Raw genomic sequence first — 18,078 nt, 5'->3', positions numbered from 1 at the left:
TTTGCTCATGCCCCATGAGTAATAGTGCGTAACATACATTTTCATATAAACTGTGACCACAATTATTACGTAAGATTATATCATATCGATTATCTACTTTTACTAACACAACGATACTCTACTATGAATTGACCAAAATTTGAGCTCATGAGTCGATTCAAAACCCCACACTTACAAGCCTCTTGTTTTGATAAGTATAATGTCTATATATAATAATCAGAATCGTGAGTTTAAATTAAACTCAATTCCTACCTACGCTCGCGCAACACGTATCCATGAACAGCACAAAACCACCCCCCAACAAAGTAAATAGGCCGAGACTATGAAGTCAGCGTTTCGAAGCGCCCACTCTTTCTTCCGCTCCCTAAACCCTAACCCTCACCTCACCTCGCTTCTCCTCCCTCTTCGTCTCACACTCCTCACCCCTCCCTCACCTCCGTCCCTGAGACCCCAAACATTTCCCTCCCTCTCCGCCACTCTCTCCTCCGGGTCGATGCCTGGCGGCGAACCCCTCACGCCTCCCCCGCTGGAAAAGCAGTTCGATGACTTCCGAGCTCAGCTCGAAGAGTCCGGGACCTTGCGCGAGCGCATTCGAGCTGTGGTTATGGAGATCGAGTCCACCACAAGGCTCATGCACTCCGGCCTCCTCCTAGTTCACCAGTCTCGCTCCACTCCCGGTAATCTCCTCGAATTTGCTTAATCGACTTGATCGAAATAATTAAGGCTATTGCGATGAGTAATATTCGTTATTTTGCGGTTTAATTTCGAAAGCAGAGGTTTTGGAGAAGCCGAAGGGACAGATTGGCGTGCTGAAGGAGCTCTACAATCGGCTCGCTGAAGTTGTGCGTGGTTCTCCTGGGCAGTACTATAGGTTAGTGACGGGGACATTGCTGGGAATTTTGAATTCTGGGTTGGTTTTTTGGGACTGGAATTGATGTGTTTTGTCTGGGTTTAGATATCATGGTGACTGGAGGACTGAGACGCAAACTGTGGTTTCACTGCTTGCGTTTATTCACTGGTTGGAGACAGGGACTCTTTTGTTGCACACTGAAGCTGAAGAAAAACTTGGATGTACGTTTCGACTCTCTGTCATTGTTCATGGTTATATATTTATTAGTTTGTATAATCTGAGCGGAATTTTGATGTTTCCCGCATCGTTTATATATGTAAGTATCAGCTTTGTGAAATCAATGCTTAATTTTGTTGACAAATGGATTTCAAACCAATGGATTGGGGTACTTTTTCCGTTATTAGAGAGCAGCCCATGTTCAGGTTTTTTCATCGATAAATTTAAAATTCAGGTTTCAGATTGATTTTAATCTGAGTATAAACTAGTGCATTGGCTATACCAGACTAGGATTTTGCCCATTCCTCGTGCCATCGTACTAGTAATCTAGACCCGGATTAAGATCAATCTGTAACTTGATTTTTAAATAATTGATGTTGGACCTCCCGGTTATGAAAAAACCTGATTAGCATCATTTTACAAACAAGTTTTCTTGTAATGAAAACCTAGGTCCAACACCCGAACTTGGATCCATGACGAGTAGCAAGAGTGATTAGAATCTCCCAATATCTAATAAAGTATAAAACCTTGGGGCATGTTATGTAGTGACGTCAGTTACAAAATATGAGATCCATGACTGCCCATAATGTGTTGTGCTCACTCTTTATTTTTTATTTTGTAATCTGATATAGCTACTAATTTTGCAGTGAACGATTCAGAATTTTGTCTGGATGTTGAAGACTATCTTGTTGGTGAGTGTTGTTAGATTTCTTTGTTCATGATTGCATTAGAGTTTCTATGGAACAAGCCAAACAGTTCATATTGCCATATGAGGTTTTGTGATCAATACGGACAGGCACAAGATTTCCTTTCATAAATATTTCACGGTTTCGTTACATTCTATGAACAACAGCAACATAAACACAAATTTATGATTCAAGTTAGCCTAGGTGCTCTTCTTATCTGCCCTTGTTTATATTATGTGTGTAGGTTGTCACCTTGCGTAACCTTTGTTGCTAATCTCTTTTAAATAGACACTGATATGGAAACTTTTCTCATATTGCAGGTATTTGTTTCATGTCCAACGAATTGGTAAGAAGTTTTTGGAAATTACAAAGTCTTCTGTGCATACTAAGCCAAAGTGTTGGCATTGTTGTCTTGAGCTTGATTCCAGTAAAATATTAGACATGATGAGAAAATACGACAGTGTTATACTTGAAGAGGCATATAATTGAATACAGAGACGTAGAATGTAATTCTAGACAGATGCTGTTCATATAAGTAATCTGTGGGATATATTTGCTTATTGATTGTCGTATCTCAAGAAAAATTGATAAATTTGCACTGAAAGAGGCTCATTATTCTGTACATTGTTGCAGCCGAGGTACGTGGTTAACCAAGTGACTGCTGGGGACTATGACTGTCCAAGAAAGGTGCTTAAGTTTTTGACAGATCTTCATGCAGCCTTCCGTATGCTTAATCTCCGGAATGACTTTTTGCGCAAGAAATTTGATGGTATGCTACTCATTTTAACCCTACTTATAGATCGTTGTGTTTTCCATTCAACCCTTGACAGACCTCATGATTTTTCAACATTTTTGCATCCCACTTGCATTAATCATTTCTCACATGCGGCAGGTATGAAGTATGACCTGAGAAGGGTTGAAGAAGTTCACTACGATGTTAAGATCAGAGGCTTGACAGCCAGTGGTGCTCCTGTAGAAGACCAAGGACCCCAAGGACCGCCATAGATTGCAAAAGGTGTATACTTCCTCTTCGTTTTCCAGGGAGACAGATGGCCCAAGAGGAGGGTTTCGTGTCACATACTGCAGTCGAATTTGTAAGGCTTAGAATGGAGAATGGAAGAAAGGAAACTATAAACCAATGCCTTGCTTCTGGTGTCATGTTTTTTACTTCTGCGTAATCCGAAAACAATGAAACAACGTCGAGGAACAATGAAGGTTTAGATTTGAGAGTCCATCAGTGTGTTCAGTTTGTGAGTTCGTTTTTCCATACTCTTACCATCATGTGGAGAAGATCTTATGTGCAACCGAGTGTATATCCGTTATGCCTCTCTCTCCTCGCACAACATGTCACACACTGAATATATAGGCTCAATGAACATACACCTCGGTTGAACCCAAGATTTTACTCTTTTATTGGGCCAATGATGTTTCTTAGCAAGGACTGGGGACTCCTTTTCTGCCACAGCATATATTTTTGGAAATAAAGTGGCATTAAAACTGGTGGGCAATATGCTCCTCTTATTGTAGTTTTGTAGGACCGGATCGAGCAACAAAGGCAACCATTGCATATACAATGTGCAACTTGACCACATGTCGGTGTAATATATTTCATCACTTGTCGCATCCCAAGATTTTTGATCATTTGTGCCAAAAACATATCGTAAGGGGTACTCTGATTGAGGGGTCTTGCCTATCGCCATCCATCCCAATTTAGCCAGCCTGGTTCACTTTTTGGGCATCAATTGTCAAAGTTTATTAAGGGTAAAGGGTTATTTTGACTCTATCTTTCGGACCGACTACAATGTTAACATATATTTAATACAATTACTATCTGATGGTCAGAATAATTCATGTGAATAAAATTTAATACAATCACCATCCGATTGTCGAGATGATCATTATATTAGATATATGTTAATATTGTAGTCAAATTTCTAATGCTCCATTTTGATGAGAGAAATAAACTTAAAATTTGGTTAAAAGTCAAAATTTATAAATTAACATGCTCCATTTCTCTTGTTTGAATTTATAAACATAAAAATTTAGAATTTCATGTGCAAAAAAAAAAAAATTGGAATTTTGGATATCCAATTTCCAAATTTAAATTTCATGTAAAGTTATCATTTATGAATTTTCACAAGTGAGAGTTAAAAAAAAATAAAAATCAACCATGAGTGTCTATCACTATCACTCCTACCACCACCCATCATAACTGCCGCCGCCACTACCATCTACCATAGTCACTGCCGCCGCCGCTGCCACCCACCATCATGCCACTGCCACCAGTATCACCCACCGTCACTGTTGCTGCCACCACTATCCACCACCTCCACTAGTATTTCCTAACTATTATCCCTCACATATATATACATTAATGACTCTAGATACACATTAAGTTCCATATTTGAGTTTTCTAATTCTTTTAGGTTAGCCAAATAAGAAAATTCATAAATTCTTAAAAATATATTTTTATCATTTCAAATTCCATCATTTTAGAATTTCTTTGAAATCCTAAATTTCCTCATCCAAATATAGTGTAACATTTATATACGTTGTCTAACTCAGACATGCATTGAATAAGAGTAAAAAATAAAATTGACTCTTGACTTCCTATGCGTTTTCTAACTTTGGTTGCCTATGCGTTTAATATGCGTTTTTTTAACTCTTGATTGCCTATGCGTTTTTTGACTCCGACTTCCTATGCGTTTATATGTGTTTATTCACTCTTGATTGCCTATACGTTTTTTGACTATGACTTCCTATGCGTTTTCTGACTTCCTATGCGTTTATATGTGTTTATTCACTCTTGACTGTCTATATGTTTTTTGACTCTGACTTCCTATGCGTTTATATGTGTTTATTCACTCTTGATTGCCTATGCGTTTTTTGACTCCGACTTCTTATGCGTTTTCTGACTTCCTGTGCGTTTATATCTGTTTATTCACTCTTGATTGCCTATACGTTTTTTGACTCCGACTTCCTATGCGTTTTCTGACTTCCTGTGCGTTTATATGTGTTTATTCACTCTTGACTGCCTATGCGTTTTTTGACTCCGACTTCCTATGCGTTTTATGACTTCCTGTGCGTTTATATGTGTTTATTCACTTTTGATTGTCTATGCGTTTTTTGACTCCGACTTCCTATGCGTTTATATGTGTTTATTCACTCTTGATTGCCTATGCGTTTTTTGACTCCGACTTCTTATGCGTTTTCTGACTTCCTATGCGTTTATATGTGTTTATTCACTCTTGACTGCCTATGCGTTTCTTGACTCCGACTTCCTATGTGTTATATGCGTTTTTTTCACTCTTGATTGCCTATGTGTTTTTTACTCTGAATTCCTATGCATTTGACATGCGTTTTTTGACTCCGACTTCCTATGCGTTTATATGCGTTTTTTTTTCACTCTTGATTGCGTATGCCTTTTTTACTCCAACTTCCTATGCGTTTGATATGCGTTTTTTTAGTATTGGCTGCCTATCCGTTTTTTGACTTTGACATCGTATGTGTTTACTAACACATATGAAATCAAAGTTATAAGGCACTTAATTTAGAATTCATAATCTAATTCTTGAAAATAAAGTACGTAAACGCATAATAAATGGTTTCCAGTAAGTAGAAAGTAAAGGAAAATTGACATCGATTTTTTATACAAGTAAATTCAAGAATTGAAATGTTAACAAGACTCAAAATGGAACTTTGCTACTTCATATTTTTGTCACAATATTTTATAATATTAGCACAAAAATTAACGTTAAATTATGAAGTAATAAATAATCTATAAATAGTCAACTTTAAGAGAATATCGTTCAACAAATTTAGACTTAGTGACATTTAGTCACATTAATTTTTGAATTTTGCTGCCAACAATTGATACTTTGAGCATAATAATTTGACATAAAAAAAAAAAAAAAAAAAATGACAGGCTTTCACATGTTTCATAACGTAGTCAAACTAGTCATAACGTGGATGACCACGATCGCCAACAACCCATTTAATTGTCGTCCACGTGTCCCCGTCGGCTGCAGCCGGAGTCCAAAAGCAGCACCTCTCTGCCTTCTGGGCACTACTACTTTTGTAGTACCAGAGTAAAACTTGAAAAGACGAACAAAAATCGAAAATGCCGAAAAGGCCCCTATTTCACACTCATACATTATTCATCTGTTCATTACTTCCCTATATCTCCTCCTATAGCTCCTCCATCTCTTGCTGTCGCATCTGAGGAGTTTCGGTTTCCAATCGTTCGCACGGATTCCTCTGACTCCTCTCTCTCTCTCTCTCTCTCTCTCTCTCTCTCTCTCTCTAACTGCCTCTTACTCTAAGGTCAGATCTCGTTCTCTCCGCTCTGCTCTCTAACTTCTGTTAGATCTTCGTTACTTTGTATCGTCGGTGAGATCGCAGATCCACCAAGCTTTGAGCTCGCTAGGGTTTCCATGCTCATTGATGAGGTACTGTTTGCATTTCAACTTTTCTGATCCGCTTTTTACTTTCTGTTTGGTTGCCGAGAAAACGAAGCAGGAATACTAAAACATCAATTTTGCTTTCATTTTTTTAATTATTATTTTTAAATGCGTTAGCTCAGCTCAAGTAAAGAGCTAGCTGCGTGCTGTAGTGTATATTACTCAACCTGATATTTCGTTTTTTTAATTTTTAATTTATTAATTCAGATAAATAATGAATAACCTATAGAAATCATTTAAATATATTTCGATTTATTTTATCTAAATAACTAGTATTAGTCTGCATCGTGTAGATTCTTATTTGCATTGGTACTACTACTACTGTATACCTTTCATTTTTTTTTTTTTGTAATTTGTCTATAAGCTGGTGCTAATGCAGTAATCAATAGTATAAAACCCTAAAATTGGACCTTTAACACGATTATGTTCTTCTCCAGAAGTTCATTAGTGTTCATGCAATTGTAAGTTTAGAGTGAAGGAGAATGATTTCATTTTTTCGTAACAGAATTCGTACCGGTGGCAACAACCACTTGTATGGTTGTTTTTGGTGGTTGAATTTAAAAGAATGTTAAGGAGACTGAAGTTATGAATTGAAATGCGAAATTGCGATGTGTGGTAGTTTAGAATAGTTACTTAGATAATTTCTGTTGTTGTATTGTTGTACTCTGTTGATTAACGGAATCTGCACAATTTGTCTATCTTGGTTGTTGTACAATTAAACTCGTGAATGCTTGAAACTGCAGGATCAGTTTTAGAAGCATGATATGAAATGGATCATGAAGAACACGTACGTAAGAAGTTCGTCAACATGAAATCCCAAAGGGTGAGTAGTTAACAGTGTTTCTTGAAACTACTATATTATCATGCTTCTTCATGTATTTATTCAGGAAAAGAATGACTCAAAATACAAACACGATCTGTTCTCCACTATGCTATGGCCCAGTAGGCTTTCACGAAATAGGATTTTCCGTCCTTTTTTAAATTCTTGAACTACTAGGCATCTTAGTTGCTTTTCCTTTTGCTACTGTATTCACAACAGTTATTGATTAATAGTTGTTGCTAAGTCTTAGTAATTGAAATTACTCCCCCCTTTAGTTCCTTGAGTGGGATTGCCATTTGTACGATTTATTTTCTTCTGTTTTTTTACAGGTGAAAGTGGAAGATTCTTTTGGTCCTGCATTAGAAGATGAATCTGAAACTATTGAACATTTACTAGCAGAACCTAAAAGTGAATATGTTACTGTAGATGGCGTCTTATGTTTTGACAAGGAGAATGCAGAAAAGGGCTTGAACATGGAAGATTTTTCCTATGGATATGACTTTGGTCTTAATACATACAGTGGTAGTGCTACTAAATGCTACTTGTTTATGGTTCCAGCGCCCTTATTAGTTAAAAGTACAAAATTAACTCCTGCTAGGTTTTTTCCCCCTTTTGTTTGAAGCATAGGAAATATGAACACTTTAAACTTGTATTATTGGATTTCTTGACCTTTGATCCCTATAGTGAGATTCTTCTATCACTCAGGATGACACACTTGCTGAAAAACCAATATTAAATGGAAGAAAAAGATTCTATAAAGGGATTTTAACATTTTGACACCTGCGTGTAATGAAATCTTGTTTCTTTGATGATAAAATAGACACCAATTGATTTTAATTGAAATTGATGTCTAGTAATTGAATTCGAGTTGGGACTCTACAATGGTTTATTGGTTTCTATTTTTCAAATGTTTTTGGAATCGCTTCTGTTCTCAATCTAATTCTGTATATGTTCTGGTCTTTTTAAGGTGAGTTTCGTTCTGCTCATCCTCGGGGAAGACACGATGAATTAGAACTTGGAGTATGTATCTAACATTGTGTATAAATTTATATCATATCAGAGTTGTTCTGTACTCTTCTTTTTCTGAAATTAGCTCGCCTTCAAGTTTTATGCTGCATCATTTCTCTATATCACTTGATGTGACACTTGAAGGTGATGCTGGTTTGTTTAGACTGCTGAATTATTTGCATATGTGATTGCTGTTTTGATGAGATAGTGATTTAGTAGGTTCTTGATGGATTGCTGGATGAAGTTGATGAAGTGGAGGATATAGATGCAATAAATGGCCTTGCAAGCCCTTGCGATGATTATCTTCTAGGTGAAATTTTGTTAAAATTATCTTGTCATAATGACATTTATGGCGTGCTTTCTCTTTACTTTTGTGTTCTAATGATTCATTTCTTTCCTGAGTGCAGATATTGGATTTATAGGACAAGCTTCTCAACTGGGTTTTGGTCCTTGTGAAGGATCACGTTTAAGGAACTCAAGTTCTGCAAGTCAGTCGCCAGGATTAAGTGGTAGTAGTAACAGTGCTGTTGGGATATCTGAATCATCAACTGTGACTATTCAGGAATTTGAATGCAAGAATAGTTCTATTGACAAGGCAGTAACTCATGGGTCCCATGGTAACTTCAGGCAGAAGAAAAGACATCGAACACCAGTTGCCCATCCTGCTTCGATCAATTTACAAAATCTTGACGAGTTAGATAACGATGAAAAACCTTCAGTAAGTGGAATAGTGTCTGCTGCTTTTATTAAGGAGAAAAGACTACGTAAACCTACTCGAAGATGCATTGAGGAATTTTTGGGCAAGAAGTCAAAAGATTCCAAGGGGAGGGAAGATTGTTCTGCTGTTACTGCTACAGAGAATGGACGATTGAAGGTCAGATCTCAGAATAAACCTCATCATCAGAGGCCTAGGACATTGGCATCAGTTCCTGAGGATGATTTAATTTCTGAAAACCAGACACTGGCTGAATTCAGGAAGCAAAGAACACGTCGAAAGAAATATGCATCAATTTCGGTAGGAAAATTTTCAGCCTTGCACATCTTTGCTACATTTAATTTGAAATTTCTAGATGAAAATTCCTCCCACTTCTTCGTCCTCTGTCTCTCTAGTTGTATGGTTCTTTCTCTCCCAAGTTTGCTTGAATTTGCCTTATCAGTTATCAGCAATTTCATCAAAGTGAAATTTAAGTATGATAGGTGGTCCATTAGGGTTTGTTGTCTCTGGATCACGTAGTTAAAAAAATGTGAGATTATTTGTGACCATTTGCAGATTGCTATGTATTTTTCATGTGGAACCAAACTATGGTCTACTATTCCTTTGTGCCTGTCAAATAGAATTGCGTTGGATGTGAGTCGCCTATTGATTTTTGCATCTGCAGATAGCTATGGTTGTTGCTTTCCACTGAAGGCTCAGCTGTTGTGATGTTCATCGACTTGAAAGAAAGAAAAAACGTAGAAATCAGAGTGAATTTATTTCTTCTCTATTTGAACAACTAGGATTGTCTGTAGTACTGTGATTTTTTTTGGGATCATGTAATGCCACAGTTTCAGAAGTTCAATTGTCGTCATTATTCTGCACAGATGCTTGAGTCAGATGAATCTGATGAGTCATACGAGTCCGATGAGCAACCTATAACATCCGAATCTGAAGATGACTCTGTGTCAAGAAAAAGATCAACAAAGCAAGATCGAAGGAAGCATCAAAGGATGTGGACTCCCTCTGAGGTGACGACATTGGTTGATGGTATTTCTCAATACGGAGTTGGACGATGGACAGATATAAAAAGGCTCCTATTTGCATCTTCTCCTTATCGCACACCACTAGATCTCAGGGTACATCACAGCTTTCCAATAATGGGAATAATATGCTCTCTGTTTGCACAGAAAATGGAGAGGGCCAGTTACCCAAGGCGCAGGGCCCCCTGAATTTGGGCAGGCTCTTTACAGTCCAATTTCTACTGGCTTTCTCCATTTTGTGTTCTACAGGAGAGGAGTTAGGTTTCAGTTAAACAGTTGTCTTTGCGTTTTAACTTCTAACATCAATGCTTTTGCACGCTGCAGGACAAATGGAGAAATATTTTAAGAAGGAGCTGTGGAAAGGAACTGAAGAACGAGGCTAGATTTCTATCTGTTTATACTTTAACATTTTAGGATGCAGAACCTGTCATGTAACCTAAACTTGTCTAGGTGTCGTTTGGCTACCACAGGTTGAGCAAAAGGAGATGCGTGCTTTACCGAAGTCGTTGGTGCCCCGTGTTCGTGAGCTGGCCACAGTCCATCCGTATCCCAGGCAGCGCGGCAAAAAGTTTGCTCCTCCCATACTTCCAATTGCCAGTAAAAGTGCATCATCTGACCATATCAGAAGGTATGTACGACGGAAGTAGAAGAAGCGTTTTTGAAGTTAAATGTCACTGGTGCAGTAAATCAGTAGCCAGGAATGTACCGAAGTTTAGTTGTAAAGAGTCTGTTATAACATCAAGACAATTGATCCTCCAACAAATGATTACAGAATTCAGGCTCTCTGCAACAGTTGGGCCAAATTTTCTTTTGTAAGCGAGAGTTTTGTATTCGATGTTTTCACATTCCCGTTTACTTTCCTAGAAATTTACTTCGGGTAATATGAAAAACATGGCTCCATGCTGTGCCAGAAAATTATGATGTCTGCATTTTGTGGGTTTGATCAGGTCTTAGGTTTTATCTGCTCTAAATTTATCCAACTTTTCGTTTCTTCATAACAAGTGTATGGTAAATGCTTGCGGGTAGTTTTCAATACTCAGCAAGTGAAAGTTGAAAAACCATGAAAATGTCGGCAGAATGCTGCAAAAAAGCTACGGGCAGGAGCTTGCCTAAATCTTTTAAAATTTGCGGTAGGAACTACCGAATTCTGAGTAATAGTTCGGCCAGGAGCGAGCTATTGAAACTTTTCTGACGAGATTTAGGATTTTTGCCAATTTCTTGAGGATTAGTGCAACATAAATTTAACCATGAAAATTTTGGGCGTGCTAATCAGATATGTTAATGGGACAAGAACTAAGTCATGATAAGATGAAAAACTAAAATCCGACTACGGTAGAGAAGCATAAACGATACCGCACTAGAAGTACAACACAATAGCCGGAGTTTTGTGATTGGATATGGCTAGGGTTTATTAGGTGTGTGATCCTCATCAACCATACTTTTATCAAGAGAGATCATTCATAACGCACTATATGTATGCTGATGTCGTTGAAATTACTAAAACACTAAAAAATATAAAGTCTATCTCATGTGAAGCTTCCGGTACACCGATTTCATGTTCCATTTGTCAAAATAATTTTTCTCAATCAATGTGTTTGTAGTTTTATTGATTAGGGTTTTGTTCTACAATGGAGGGTGGGAATGATTTTGAGAGTTGAAGAAGATAAATAATCTTGGAATATGCAAGTTAAAAGTGATTTGAAGTGTATTTAGATTGTTTTTTTTTTATAAACCTTCTGAGGTCTAGATTGTCATTATGTATTAGGGTATAAGTCATTTAATATTAAATATGAATTATTTTATGAGAAAAGACAAATAAATTATAAGAAATGTCCATGAGTACAACCAGTCTGCATACAATAAAATAAAAGAGCTCTATAGATTTAATATGGGTAAATCTCACATATTATTAAGGGTAAATCTCAGACTACACATGAAGGTTATTAGATTTAATAGTTCTATCCTTAATGAAGGTTATTAGATTTAATTGTTCTATCCTTAATGACACGTGGCGCTCAGTCATTATCCACATGTGCGCTGCATCATCAGTTAATGAAAGACTTAACAGCCAGACTAACATATGTATGAGACTGTTCCAAAATTAACACTTTAAGTATGACTCTAGGACGAAAAAAACTTCTTGTACTAAATGTTGAAAATCACGAAATTTCAGGGTAGTAAACTGAGATTTACTCTTAATAATATGTGAGAGACTAATAAAATGAGCCTACATAAATTTGAATATGAGGACGTTATTGCCAGTCTCAACATAAAGATGAGAGATCGAATGTGAAGGATAACGGGTCACGGATGACCCAGTCTAGTCATTCTTATTTTCAGTTAAAAAAGAAGAGAAATGATGAAGTTATGAAGGAGAAATCATACAGATTGGTGTATAAAGTAGGATTTAAAAAATAATTTTGAGTTATGAGGACATCTCCAAGCAACGAACAGAGGGAGGAGTTACAACCATATACCATAATATAGGTTGTGTATTGCTGGCAATGGCATTTGAATGAGAGGTAGAGAGTAAATTACAAACAATCGGAACTGAAAAAATAACAACAATCTTGTACTATATAACATATACCTAACCAGCACAAGAATCTTCAAATTAAAAACAAAAGAAATTAATCACCATGACATTGCCTAATCTGCGAGCTCTTTTGGGTTCCTTGGCTGTCTTTCTTTTTGTGCTAGCTGACCATCTCCATGTGGTTGCCGCCAACCGCGGCCGGTTTGGAGTTCACCACCCCATAAAGCACCATAAGCCAAGGTTCACTGCTGGCCCTTGGAAGCAAGCTCATGCCACATTCTACGAAGGCGGCTCGGGAACGTTTGGCGGAGCTTGTGGTTACCACGACGTGGTTCAAGAAGGCTATGGCCTCGAGACAGTGGCTTTGAGCAATGCTTTGTTCAACAATGGGCTGTCATGTGGTGCATGCTATGAAATGAAGTGTGTGGATGAGCCGCAATGGTGCAAGCCAGGGAACCCTATTCTCACTGTTACTGCAACCAACAATTGCCCACCAAATTGGAATCAGGCTAGTGACAATGGAGGATGGTGCAATCCGCCACGCGAGCATTTCGATATAGCCAAGCCTGTGTTCCTCAACATTGCTGAGTACAAGGCGGGCATTATTCCTGTCGCGTACCGCAGGTGATTACATGCACATGCATGCATTGAATAGATAGAATGTTTGAATACTAATATTGTGAGACTAGCAATCTAAACCACACAATACAAACATATGAATTTAGATAGACCATATTGAAAAGCATGATAACATAACATATAAGTATATTAATCACACGACAAGAGAATATTTCCCGTTGTAAGAATGATTTTAATGATTGCTAGAAATTGTTTTGTAGGGTTCCATGCCAGAAGAAAGGGGGCATGCGATTCACAATAACCGGGAACCCTTATTTCAATGAAGTGTTGGTATGGAATGTGGGAGGAGCTGGGGACATCATCAGCGTGCAGGTGAAGGGCTCCGACAAGCTCAAATGGACAGCAATGAGTCAGATGTGGGGTCAGCGGTGGGTTACCGGTGCCAAGATGGTCGGTGAGTCACTGACCTTCCGAGTTGAAGCAAGTGATAAACGACACTCAACTTCATGGCATGTTGCGCCCAAGACTTGGCAGTTTGGCCAGACTTTTGAAGGCAAGAACTTCCGATAGATCAAAAGCACATCATCAGCTTCAATGCTTCGTGCATGTTGAAATCCTCCACACCATATTATTTGAACTAGTTTGGCTTGTCATTACCAATGTATACAAACTAACCATGGAATTCTTGCCCGACCATGTAATAATAAAAACAAGGCACTCATATACACCTTACCACTTTTTCGTAAATTTCCTTCTTCAATATTTTTCTTGAGTGGCACTACACTCATCCACCTCTCATATTTCTTCACCCACCTTATATTCATTTGTTATGAACATTTTCGCTAATAGGTGGTTGACTGTAAAATAAGACATGTGGTTGGAATTACATCACTCTTTTTTTTTATTTTTTATGGTCAGACATATCATTGTTGGATCAATTGAAGATGATTATTTCTCAATATGCTTTTCTCTCATGCCTTTCTTCGTTCATGTTTCAATATTCTAGTGTCCTAGGGGCGTAGAGGAACCACACCAATCCATCCTGATTCCTTACAATTGTTCCTTGTGATGCAACGAAACAATGGCATTTAGGACGTCAAGACGCAGATGTGTGTGAGGTAAGTGTGAAAATCATCACCCTATTTTTAATCACCACCATAAACCCTCGAGATTTATTGGATTCTCATCTAACAAAAGAACCCATTTTTTTAACAAAAAAAACCCAGTTTTTGTACATAAACAAAAACAAAAAACCATTTTTTGCACCCAAAAAAAAAAAAAAAAAAAAAAAAAAACCATTAATCAGCGGATCCATAAAGAATGCTCATTCCAACGGTCATCTATCCTTCAATCTCAAAATACTGAAATTCTCATTTTATCAGATCATCAAATATAATTCCGAAATCATTTCCAGGGTTCTAAACCCCCTTAAATTTCACAAACGTATATTCTTAATTAGTGGGTCAGTCACCCCTTAATTTCTTAAACGTTGAAACTACGTCGTATTTGATTTCCTAAAAAGCATGTAGGCGATCTAAACATTCAATCGAGGTGTCACCACAAACGCATAATTCAAATTTGAATCGTTGGTTCTTCAACCAAATTCAACCAAATACAAATTCATTCTTAAGTTCACATAAATAGATTGTGCCTCATTTCATTCAAAATTATCCAAAACTTGGAATGTGTCGGTTGACAATCTACATAATTAAAATTCCAATCCACGATTTATTCAACCAAATTTACTCAAACATTTTTCCAAACAATCTCTCTTCATTTTTTTTTTCACTAGTTAATATCATTGAACTATGAGTGGCTTGATTTTAGAAAGGATAAGTAGATCCCTTTCATTCTCATTTCTCGTAAGTAAACGTATTATGAGTTTTGTATTTCTTTATCCATTATTATGACATGAAACATTATAACATAGGAGCTCACAGAAAAAAAAAACTTGAACATGACTTATGTTTTGTTATATTGGAGAGAATCAAACACAGGATATTAGACTTTAATACTGTAAAACTCGATTTCTTTCGGTCTACACAATCCCAAGTCTTTCCGTGCCTCCGTATTTCTACAGAAATATATACCATGTCTAGAGGCTACAATAGACTAACTAAACCCACCTTCAACTTATAACAAATTGATCACACCAAGGATCATACATTACTATTCACGTTAGATATTACCGTCTTACTTGTGACACCCTGGGTTGTTTTAGCGTGTGTTGAGTTCCACATCAATAAAGTACTAACTCGACAGTGTACTAGCGTGTGTTGAATCCCACACCGGTTAAGTACTAGGTCGATATCACCAATTGTCACCCTCACCATCTCCACCATTTGGATCATTGTAATACTGCCTAGGTATGTTATGGTGGTTATCCAAGCTGCTTCCGGGGTACTTAGCACTGTTCTTCTGCATGGCTTTTCCGCCTTCAACAGGGTGGTGCTGCGGCTGCTCTTGTCCATACGTTCCTTCCAACATAGCCCTCCTTGGCGCTGCCAAGCAAGAGCTGGCCATCATCACGACAAATAAAAGTGCCACCACCCTCATATTTTATAAGGTAATTAACAGCTAGAGCAGTGGATTTTGATCATAAACTGAGAAATAATCTTGTGGGTTGATGAGTGACTAGCTAGCAAAGAAGTTTGCTCATTATATAGAGGAAGGGGAAAAAGAGATTATGGGGATCTCCACTAAATTTGGGACAAGATTTAGTGGAATTTCATATTATTCAACTTCATATATTTTTAAATGTATCCATCTGTTAGTGATGGTTGAGAATTGAGGCAATTTTTCTCTCCACATTAGCCTCCCTTCCCACCTTTACAAGTGGAATTATAGTATTCACCAACACAAACTAACTCAATCCAGCTAAAAAAAGCTTTGTTGTTTTATTGTAACGTTTCAAGTCAATAATATAAAGTTATGTAATATAATTTTAATAGTGACATAAGACACCATTTTATGTTGGAAAACTTTCAAAACAAAAGTAGAATTTTGAAAAATAACATGGAAAGCCCAGTTGGCGGAGGAGTTGGCATCCAGTCGACGCAAGACGAGCTCTTTGACCTATTAATCGACCGGGCCAAGGGGTCAAAGGATGGGTCAGCACTATTACGAAATTCAAAACTCTGTTGGAGATAAACTCTAGAAAATAGTTTCTAGACATTATTGAGTATCATTGTCTATCTCTTTTTGTATTTGGTTAACTTTGGTAATGCATAACATTATTGAACAACATATTAAAATTGGGCTTCATGGAGACCATTTCTTGTTTTGGTCTATTACTTCAATTTTTGTTTCGAAAATAGATAATTTTATGTATTTGATTCCATTAATAAATCTATTTTAGATCAAGTTTCAAGAAATAGTGAATGATAGGGTTCATGCCTTTTCTTTTACTTATCAATGAATAGATTTCTTTACTTGTATGACTCAAACGCCATGGCGTTCGGTATTCGAACTTTGGTTCGAGGCATTTTCTCCACCCATTTTTACCCTTACTTGCTTTTGAAGGATACCTTACGTATAATACATGTTTTCGATATTGTATCCATAAGAATTATTTATTTGCATATCCTATTGCAAACTAGTTGTGAGGACAAATAAAGCTTAATAAAAAAGCGTTTTTACGCACCTTAAAGCATTCTTTCTTTCTTCGTCTCTTGTTTGAAACCTTTCTTTCATCTTTTAGCCAACTTATTTAGTTCTTCCAAAGCATAAATTACACAAATATCCAACATTGTGACGCTTTTGCAAGTCATCCTCTAAATTGTTGTGGCTTATTTTCTCTTAGGGGTGAGACAAAAAAGAGAGAGAGAGGATTGAGGAATTTCAGGAGTGTGTATTTTCCTTCGTATGTGCCTTTATTTATATTAAACTATGAGGAGAGAGAATTTTACTTTTTAATAATACAAAGCTTAGTAGGAAAGAATCACTAGAAAGTTGCCGACTATGTTTATTTATTTATTTTATTGTTCTGTCTTATTGCTGTAAAAGAAAATCATATCAATTTAGGCTCTTGATTTGATCTCCACTTGGTGAAAGTAGAATAATAAAATATGGAAATCATTACCACTGAGAATTTTGAGTATTAAAAACTTCAACTGGCCGTGGCAGGTAATTTTAGGGTGTTTTACATTAGCCCATAGATCAAGTAGGGTTTGGAAAATAAATCAATGATATTTTTCTTTTTTCTTCTGTACGGTTTGAAACTTTTGTTTGCTTTTGTAAGATATTAATCCTAATCCCACTACCAAAGTACTCACTTTCATCAGTGTCAAAATCCAACCATAAATATCTTTCTACAGATCCATTTGGAAGATATTAACAACTTAAACTTAACCAGTCCCAGTTGGGCACACAACAAAGAAAAGGACTAAAAGAACCACCATGGTTGGTTCTAATAGTTAAAACATGTCCAACTTTCAAGTGATTTTGATTGCATAGATGGGCCACTGATTGTGAACTGAAGCCAAATTAATATCCATGCAAATACTAACCCATTGGTTTTCAAAACTAGGTCCAAATATGTTGTGATTCTTACCGATAACATACCAATCAAATCTCAACGATGTAGTAATTAAAGATTAAAGATAAATCAGATATCAAAAGCATTTTAAGAATATGCTCATTAAAGAGATTTGGACAATGATTGTTACGAATGATTTCCCTAAAACAAAGGCAGAAAAAACATTTATATTATGTTTAGATAAGGGAAATAAACTTGCAATTTTGACAAAATTCAGAATTTATAAATTGACATGACCAATTCTCTTGTTTGGATTCATAAACATAGAAATTTAGAATCCGTATGGGGGAAAATTTGAAATTTGGGACCTCTAATCCCAAGTTTAAATTCCATGTAAATAGGTATCATTTCCAAATTTCTGTGAGTGAGTTTTAAAAATAACAAATTTTGCATTAAAATTTCATTATTCTTTTAGGTTAACAAAACAAGAAAATTCACAAATTTTAGAAAATAAAATTCTGTCATTTTAAAATTCCTTAGTAATATTAAATTTTCTCATTCAAGCAGAGTGTTAAGCATTACAGAACGTTATTTTATTGGACTGGCTGATAATCTAAGAAGCTTATTTAAAAAAACTGTGAATTTAATTCACGCATATCTATATATTAGTTTAATTCTTCCATAAATGTGTAATCCAGATTTGTAGTCC

The 18,078-nt window shown here is 36.6% G+C and overlaps 3 protein-coding genes across 4 annotated transcripts; all 3 read left to right on the top strand.

Annotated features, from left to right (window-relative positions):
- The first annotated feature begins 286 nt into the window (after nt 1–286).
- Nucleotides 287–2,986, top strand: LOC137745195 (uncharacterized). Its single transcript, XM_068485103.1, has 7 exons — nt 287–677; nt 775–871; nt 956–1,071; nt 1,714–1,758; nt 2,073–2,098; nt 2,386–2,521; nt 2,645–2,986. Exons 1-7 carry the CDS (start codon nt 323–325, stop codon nt 2,755–2,757), a joined length of 888 nt encoding a protein of 295 aa, XP_068341204.1. The 5' UTR covers nt 287–322; the 3' UTR covers nt 2,758–2,986.
- A 2,860-nt stretch (nt 2,987–5,846) lies between these two features.
- On the top strand, nt 5,847–10,723 carry LOC137744954 (uncharacterized). Of its 2 annotated transcripts, none has more exons than XM_068484780.1 (9): nt 5,847–6,200; nt 6,956–7,035; nt 7,362–7,551; nt 8,000–8,052; nt 8,260–8,350; nt 8,448–9,055; nt 9,622–9,873; nt 10,102–10,155; nt 10,248–10,723. In XM_068484780.1, exons 2-9 carry the CDS (start codon nt 6,982–6,984, stop codon nt 10,422–10,424), a joined length of 1,479 nt encoding a protein of 492 aa, XP_068340881.1. In that variant the 5' UTR covers nt 5,847–6,200; nt 6,956–6,981; the 3' UTR covers nt 10,425–10,723. The 2 variants fall into 2 exon arrangements, with proteins under 2 accessions (XP_068340881.1, XP_068340880.1); XM_068484779.1 differs by having other exon boundaries at nt 7,362–7,554.
- Nucleotides 10,724–11,710: 987 nt separating this feature from the next.
- Nucleotides 11,711–13,462, top strand: LOC137744373 (expansin-A9-like). The gene is made up of 3 exons (XM_068484203.1): nt 11,711–11,716; nt 12,405–12,937; nt 13,153–13,462. The coding sequence occupies exons 1-3, from the start codon at nt 11,711–11,713 to the stop codon at nt 13,460–13,462; spliced, it is 849 nt and encodes a 282-aa protein (XP_068340304.1).
- Nucleotides 13,463–18,078: the final 4,616 nt, after the last annotated feature.

The sequence above is a fragment of the Pyrus communis genome, chromosome 9 (assembly GCF_963583255.1).
Source record: "Pyrus communis chromosome 9, drPyrComm1.1, whole genome shotgun sequence".
In the NCBI taxonomy this organism is placed as follows: domain Eukaryota; kingdom Viridiplantae; phylum Streptophyta; class Magnoliopsida; order Rosales; family Rosaceae; genus Pyrus; species Pyrus communis.
The sequence above is the reverse complement of the archived record's forward strand: the minus strand, read 5'-3'. Positions and strand labels throughout refer to the sequence as shown.

Coding starts and splice junctions, on each gene's coding strand:
- LOC137744954 (XM_068484779.1), top strand. CDS start 6,982: ATGGATCATGAAGAACACGTACGTAAGAAGTTCGTCAACATGAAATCC. Junction 8,053..8,259: donor ACGATGAATTAGAACTTGGA/GTATGTATCTAA, acceptor GTGATTTAGTAG/GTTCTTGATGGATTGCTGGA. Junction 9,874..10,101: donor GCACACCACTAGATCTCAGG/GTACATCACAGC, acceptor TGCACGCTGCAG/GACAAATGGAGAAATATTTT.
- LOC137744373 (XM_068484203.1), top strand. Junction 12,938..13,152: donor ATTCCTGTCGCGTACCGCAG/GTGATTACATGC, acceptor ATTGTTTTGTAG/GGTTCCATGCCAGAAGAAAG.
- LOC137745195 (XM_068485103.1), top strand. CDS start 323: ATGAAGTCAGCGTTTCGAAGCGCCCACTCTTTCTTCCGCTCCCTAAAC. Junction 1,072..1,713: donor AGCTGAAGAAAAACTTGGAT/GTACGTTTCGAC, acceptor CTAATTTTGCAG/TGAACGATTCAGAATTTTGT. Junction 1,759..2,072: donor TGTTGAAGACTATCTTGTTG/GTGAGTGTTGTT, acceptor CTCATATTGCAG/GTATTTGTTTCATGTCCAAC.